We start from the raw sequence: 8,100 nt of genomic DNA, 5'->3' as shown, positions 1-8,100 counted from the left end.
TATATATACAGTATATATAGTTACAATACTGTTTATAATATTCACAGTTTATGAAAAACATTAAAAAATAATTGTTAAATACGGTTTAAAAATAATGTTTTTTTACATTATTAATGTTAAAGGTTTGCTGTTTTTACTAGATTTTTTTTTGTCATAGTGTGATTTTTGGTGAATTGTATCATCTAATTAGTGTCAATTTTACCATAACGTTTGTACCCTGGTTTTTAACCTAATACAAATACTAGTTTACACTCTCATTGTTTGAATGAAAGAGCTTTCATATTTGGGTGAACCACTTATTTTAAGTTTTTATACTTATCACATCGCAATTCTCTACAACTACTTATCTGTTGAATTATTCCATTTATACATGTGTTAGAATTTAATAGTGTCGTAAAGTATGCCAACCATCACACCCTTGAAAATGGCGTTTTGATTTCCTATTCAGTAAAATTACAATGACATTTCATTATCTCATAATACCATTTACTAACATTTTAATCAACATTATTCACCGTTACTCTGTACTGCCATCAAAACCAGACTTAATAAAGGCTGTAATTCATTATGTTTCTCTAAATGACAGGATTCAATTGAAAAGGACTCGGATTCAGTTAGTTGGGACGGTTTTTATCTGGCAGCTACACAATGTGACTGGAATACAATGAACCATTGGCTCAGTCTAATACGCTGTGCTTTTGAATTTGCATTAATAAAATCCGCATGAATGGGTGGTGTGCGATGTCGTTAGTCTCTATTGGGGAATAAACTGGCAAGATTCCTCTCCGCCGCAGTAGCCGTGCGTACACCGCTGTGCGTCTTTGTTGTGCGGTGGCACGGTATGCTTTGATAAAGGAAGTGAGAGGGGAAATGACATTTAAGGGAAGGGTAAAGAATTATTGATCTGTGCGTGCGAAGCTGTCTGCGCTAACATAACTTTACAACAACGCTACAAAGGCGGCACACACTCTGCATATAGAGTCACACTAATCAGAGAGCTCTGTTGTTCACGCCGCTAAACAGAAACGGAACAGGAAGCTGTATGCAGGCTATCGTGTATGTGGCTCGCTAGATGACTGACTGTGTACAAATCCAGATCTGCTTTCTTGTGTATCATCACGAGGAGACACACCTTTACAACACGCTCTGGTAGACATGAAAGCACAAATGCACTTTCGTGCCGAATACACCTACAACACAAACAGTCGATTAGCAATATGTGATATGTTGACTCGTAGAATGCGCTGTACTGTGTGTCTTTGTTCTCAGGGTCGGCATAGATGCAGTGTGCATCTGTAGTCACACCTCACGCTGCTTGAACATTAATTCAACTACACATCCCAAAGGGCTATTCACAGAGCTTTCATTGGCACGGCTGATAAACAAAGGTCTGCTTTGCCCTTGTTGTTGTGCCCTTGCTAAAATGTGAGCATTTGTCTGTGCGCTGTGGGAGTTTGAACAGAGCGTGCTTTTAGGTAAGTGTCTGCAAGAGAAAGCGTGTGTGCATTTAATGCAGCTGTATAGAGTCAACGTGAATCTGCAGTAAAAGCTAGCCGGCCAGTCACATGTGATGAAAGACACGCACACATATATTCATTACACGGGCATGCACATGGCCCTAAAGGCTGCCATGCCAATCGATGAGTGATTCACAGGCCTATTATCAATCACACAAGCACCTCAGGCACGGGTGACACACTTTATTAGTGCATTCAGCCTTTCAGTGCACACTTTGAAGGGACACAGAGTTAACCCAAAGGGGTTAGCCAGATCGATGGCTTAAGACCCCAAACAGGTCGAAGCCACCCACTTTTAGTCCTCTGAACTGACCTGAGGCTATGTTCACACAGTGCCAGAATATGGTTGTGAGTCCTGAGTCTGATATATATGGTTAAATTCACACAAAAATGTGTTATAAACAGTGTTGGGGAAGCTACTCTGAAACTGTAGCTTGACCAGCTACAAGCTGGAACCCTTACCCTTCTGAAAAAAGTAGCTAGCTACACTACAAGTTACTATCAAAAAGTAGCTAACTACATTTAAACTACTTTCAATTTTTGTATTATTTTTATTTTTTATTTTTTTACAATTAACATTACAAATAACTAAATAATTATTAATGAAGAATTATAGTGAAGTTATAAGTAACATGTAATGACGTTATAAGGAAAATATTTGGGGTTTAAAACAACATACTGTAATGCAATCATGATTTCAAAGAGTAGGGTGAATTGAGGTTGATTGGGACACTTTTCCAAGCCATTTAAATGTCAGAAAGTGTCCCAATCATTTGATTTTGTAAACTATCCGATACACACAATAATAAAATACCGCATAGTTATATAGTTATATTATCTTAAACTGACTGTCAAAGTGCAAAATTGCTACTAATGTAACATCAATGCAAGAAACAAATGTATGCAACTTAAACTGGATACGGAGGATTCATAAAAGAAGCAGGTTAAACTCACAGCACATGCGGTATTTACTGACTGAATGGAGATATCAATCGTCAGCTGCGCGCGTGAACACTGCACTTTGCGTGAATCCCGCCGCAACCATCCGCAGGTTAAACTCATAGCTTATGCGGTATTTACTGACTGTGAATAGAGACGTCAATCATCAGCTGCGCGCGTGAACACTGCGCTTTGCGTGAATCCTGCCGCAACCATCCTTTGCCAAATGATAAGCACACTACTATACCGCGATTTTATTTTCTGTTCGATTAGTGTTCATTACAAAACTGTGGGGGGACAGATTATATTATGACTGTTCATCATTTTAAAATAGACATTTGATCTAGAGTGCAATAAAGAAGAAAAATGTATCAGTTAATCAGTTATTATTCACCTCCTGTATGTGCTTCAAGTCTTCGACGTAGACTGCATTTTAATCTTTGTTTTGCGTAAATTATAGTTACAGAAATATCCACTCTTTTACATCCTTTGCACAATCATCAGACGATCTCTTGTCGGTGGAAAGACTGTAAAGCTGCACGATGCGTGAGATCATACAGGTATACAGGTATCGGCGAGTACCAGAAACGAAAGTATCGGTATCGGACTCATTCTGAAAAAAGTTGTATCGGTGCATCCCTACTTTTCACGATCGGATAGCTATCCGATCAGAAAAAAAACGCATGAAGTGACCAGGTGTAAACAGGCCCATGTTACACAACATGCGTTCTCTTTCTCAACTATTTAACGTTCCAAAACTGACTGTGTTTAACTGGGTACTCGCCAAGACGGGCATTTTGGCATAATTTTGTATGTATTTGAACGTTTTAGCGCAGTTAGCCACTCATTTTGGTATTTGTGGCTCACAAGCTGTTTGAGACTGAGTGCGGCTTGTGTGCGCTCCACTAATATTGATCAGTTCTGGTGCGCGCGCTTTTGGTGTAAGCGCGAAACCTGCGGGAATGACTAAAATAATGCGCAATACAAGCATTTAACCGGAGTGAATGAGACGTGTATGGGAGAGAAGAGGTCGTCGGAGAGAAGAGAACGAGAATGCTGACGTCATTGCCTGTGCCGCTGGTAACAAAATGGATGAACAAACGCTCTTCTAATAATGTTAAAAGAACATTAAACGTTATCTGGTATTTATTAATGTTCTCAACACGTTAGCACAAAAACATTATTTAAACATTGCTCATAGAACATTTTAGTTTTTTTTTTTAAACGTTACTACTAACTACTTGCTTCAGATGCTTCAGAGAACATTCAAAAGTAAAGTTTCCACGTTTGCAAAATTATAAAATGGAACGTTCCTCATATATTCTAATGTCCACATATCCAAGAAAAAAAAAGTTTAAAAACATTTCAAAAAGTGGTAATTTTGAATGTTCAGAGAATGTTAGAAATAACAATTCCATAACTTAAAGGATTGGTTCACTGGTTTATTTCTAGGCTTGATTGTGTTTATGAGGTGCAGACTAACATGTGTTAATGCTTAGTTAAAAAAAAAAAAAAACATTATTTTTCACATAATTTACCTTTATTCCACACCGCTCTGTCCCTTCTCCTATTAACACGCTGATCATTTCCTGCTTTTATGAAGCCCCTGGCTCTGATTGGTTAGCTAGCCCAGTGTGTTGTGATTGGCTAAACCGCCTCTAGTGCGTGTCTAAGGGTCCCGCCCCTCACCTCAGCGGCATGTGCTCCGGTTGTATTGTAAACAACCGCGTCGTTAATATCGCTTATCAGTTTGAGCCCGATTGAGGATATTATTGAGGATATATTATAGAGGATATTATTGAAGAGGGTCGCGCAGAACCTGCGCAAGCACGGCTTTTAATGGTAGGCCTATGTTTTTTGTTTGTTGTTGTCTCATACTTTTAGATACGCTGTTATTTGTAAATGCTACTGCTTATGTTAGCTTTTAATATACGGTTACAGTATACAGTACGGCAACCGCATGTCCATGTTTAACGCTTCTCATAGCTATGTGAAAATAAGTGTATAAATGGAACAGGTCATTGTTTGAGCTGAGCTGAATGAGAGAGATAGAGAGAGAGAGAGAGAGATGCAGAGCGTGTGCAGAGCAGGGGGATGCGAGGAACAGTATTAAGAACCGCTGCTTTTGAACATTGATTTTGAAACTTGTGAATCCATTAGAATCGTTAGAAGACAGAATCTCGATTCATATATTCATTTTTACGTGCGCCTCTAGTTTTCTCTTCCTTTTCTCTAAAGCAGCACAGCATGGCCTCACCCCCTTTGCTGCCTTTTCCCGAGGGCGGGGTTTATCTGGGTTTGTTACGTCACGAACCCGGGAAGTAACTCGTTGTAGTCCCTACCAGCTGTTTTTGTAGGCATAAAACTGCCAGAATTTTAAAAGACGATATCTCCGTTTGCATTGAACTTTCAGCTTCATAACTTTGCAGATATTGTTTATGCTCAAACAGCAACATTACACACTAACTAACATTAAAAAAGTGAAATCGCAATCAACCACCCCTTTAATGGTAACGTTACTTAAACATTCTTAGTTTGTTATCTGGATCCCCCACACCTATTCTCATATTTATATTGAGATATTTTTGGTTGCAAGGGGGAAGGAACCTCACACGACTTCCACTACATTAATAATCATGTGATGTCTTCTAAATCTACCGTCTATAGCTCAGTGGTTCTTGATTACGTGACACAGCATTCCTCTCTCTCCTTCAGGGAATCAGGGTTGCATAAGTGACTCTCAACACATCAAGGCAGATGTATAATGGATGGCTTTTAGGATTTCCTGAGTCTGACTTTAGGCTAAATTTTGTATTACACAAATATCCACTGCATGTTACTTGGCCAGTCAGACTCTAGCGGTTGGCAGAGAAGCAGAGGGACCTCTTTGGAAGTAGAGAAAGAAGTAATTTAAAAAGCAAAGGCACCAGTATAGAACAGACCACAATCAAACAAAATCAGTTAAGACAGCTTTCCCATTTTTAAGCAAGCAAACAGGTGCATTGGTGATTTCATGCCGTACTGAATCTGCTCTTGCAGTGCTTGATAGGCTGTTGTGGGAGGGAGACCATGTGTTTACGAGCAAAGAGAGGGAAAAAAAGAGAGAGCCAGGGAGACTTAAGATTGTTTATGGCTACAAAAAGCACCATCCAAGCAAACAGCAAAATGTGCAATGGTGTGCTGGGAGTAAAATTGTCCTCCAATTTTATTTCCAGCACATTATAGAACATTCTGCCATACAGAGAGCAGTTAGAGTGCACAGATGTGGGTTAAATGTGCATGCATAACGATGGTGACATGAAAAATTCCAATATATTTCCATTTTAATTACTAACCTACATCTTCAAACACCATTTCATCCATACTGCAACTTACCTGCCATCCTGTCTGGTGATGGTATACCCATAGGCTGGTTTGTTAATGAAGCTGATATTTACACCGACCAGTGGTGTCCCATCTGAAGTCACTACTTGCCCCCGGATAACACAGGCATGACTGCGAGGTTAAAAAAAAAGAAAATCGTAGTGAGTAAAACTGGTTATGTCGTGTTAGAAAAGCATCAGATGCTATTTGTAAACACATATAATAAATTAAACCTCTCTGAGGAAACCTCAGCGGGGTTTCCTGTGTGAGAAGCAAAAGATAAGAGGAAAAAATTAGGATAGTGTTTGTGTCATTCCTGTTGTTTGAGAGAACAATGCGGAGGTACGAGTGCTTTCAGTCACAGCAGATATCTGGGCTTGAAACTGCCTCTATCTGATGTTATCTGTCTGCTTCAGGAGCTCCGACTTACTGATCGATATGAAAAAGTCAAACACAGTTTCTTAAAATCCTGAACAATTACAAAACAACTCCCCGCTTGACATGACTTATGACTCATAGCGTTAGAGATTTTTAATCAGGCTTCACGCTGTTCAGGCTGGAGATTATGAAGGACAAAAAAAACATATATATTAAAAATATTATATGAAAATTAGAGGGTCTCTTTTTGTAATGTAAATCTGCCACATGATGTAATATCTGGTATTAATGTATGCGATTCATTTGATTGAATAATCGGCATGTTGCAAGAAATGGCTTGTACATTAAAATATAACATTAAAGTACATTAACATCCAAAAAACTACACACATCAGCTAGGTTAAAGAAAAAAAAGCACCTAGGAAAAAATTACACATTGAGCCTGTTTCTATGAAGGCATTAGGTATTAAACATTTGCCAGGTAGCGGAACAATTAACACTGGTGTGTAAGAGGCTGGCCCCTTCCTGTCCTTACTGCGGGCAAGATCACAGACCCAACAATATCCCTGTCCCAGAGAGGCTAACTTTATGCTAATTTAAGCACCCTCTCACCTTCAGCAGTCCTTGGCTCAGCTCTGCGTCCCTGTAAACAAAGCTAGCAGAGATAGCGCACAAGTGCAGAGCCCCACCACAATGTCTATTATCAGACTGCAAGCGAACTTAAGTTGAATAGAAAATAGAGAAGAAGTAACAAAGAAAGATCACTAAATAAGAGGGTGGAAAGACAGAAAGGGAGAGAGAGAGAGAGAGAGAGATAATGTGTAAAGCTTTTGTCTATCTACAACATTGCTCGAGGTGACAGTTTGATTTAGAGTGTTCCCATTCAGAAGGGGCAGCGATGCAAGTTTTCACAGGGTGCACTGAGTGGAACTGAGCCACAGCGAAAGCTGATTCAACAACTCTACGACAAATGATTTAAATATTGATATTAAATACATCTGAAGAAGTTAAAGGAGAAAGGAGGCACAGTGAAGTAGTCTAGACAAAAAGTCTAAAGTTTATTTATTCAGCAAACCCCTCTCTCAAGATAGTCGGAATGGCAGATAAAAGTGCAAGGAGGTTTATAAACAACAGAGATACCACCTTGTGTAGCACTGCGTTGGAAACCATGTAATAGAAGCAAACTGCAGGCCAGGTTTGACTTGATATTAGAAAAGACATCTTAAATAACTATGAAGCTAAGCATTCTAAACTGTCCTGAGAGGCAGCTTCTGGGAGCGCTAAGAAGCAGTGGTCTGAACGCTTATGTGTTTGAAAACGGCTAAAAAAAGGCTAAATGGTTAATAGGCAAAATTAATGCTTGCAAACTCTTTGCTGAAGTGGAATTATTAAATAAAACTTGCAGCAAGTTTCTTTAGCACTGTAAAGCTAACAAGCTAATTAGATTTGCTTCTGTAAACAGTCACTATGATACTAGGGTTATTATCAGGGCATTGCTAAACAACTTAGCAACAAAAGTACAGCTTAGCATCACTGTTCCTAATTTTGTTGTCAATCCATCTAAAGTCTTGGCGTGAAGTCTTAGTAAGCACTGCTAATTACTTAAAAAGCTTCATAAGAGGGGCTAAATACAAACATGCTCCCTCTCTTACATTATATCTGTGAACAGCAGTTCTTCCCTTTCGCAGAAACTGCGATGTGTTCTAAATAGGCTAAATGGAGAGAAATAATGGGTCATCTCAGGCTGCCCCCACCCCCTCCGCCATCTCCACATGATGGTAAAAGGGGCTAAGTACACTCAGATGCAGCAGGCAAACAACTTGACCCAAGTGCATCTCCAGGCAAGCACATTTATTAATTTGTGCGATCCATGGTGTTCAGATAAACAGAGCTCATGCTGTAA

The 8,100-nt window shown here is 39.3% G+C and overlaps 1 protein-coding gene across 2 annotated transcripts in view; it reads right to left on the bottom strand.

The window, feature by feature from the left end:
• Window positions 1-8,100, bottom strand: part of LOC107699823 (teneurin-4-like) — a 273,915-nt gene that overhangs the window by 68,807 nt on the left and 197,008 nt on the right. For both annotated transcript variants that reach the window (XM_016501217.1, XM_016501216.1), the window contains exon 18: window positions 5,832-5,951. In XM_016501217.1, the coding sequence (XP_016356703.1) occupies window positions 5,832-5,951 (120 nt within the window). The remainder of the gene's footprint in view (window positions 1-5,831; window positions 5,952-8,100) is intronic.

The sequence above is a fragment of the Sinocyclocheilus anshuiensis genome, unplaced genomic scaffold (genome assembly GCF_001515605.1).
Source record: "Sinocyclocheilus anshuiensis isolate Anshui unplaced genomic scaffold, SAMN03320099.WGS_v1.1 scaffold194, whole genome shotgun sequence".
NCBI lineage: Eukaryota > Metazoa > Chordata > Actinopteri > Cypriniformes > Cyprinidae > Sinocyclocheilus > Sinocyclocheilus anshuiensis.
Note: the sequence above shows the minus strand (reverse complement) of the source record. Positions and strands in the feature narration are given on the sequence as shown.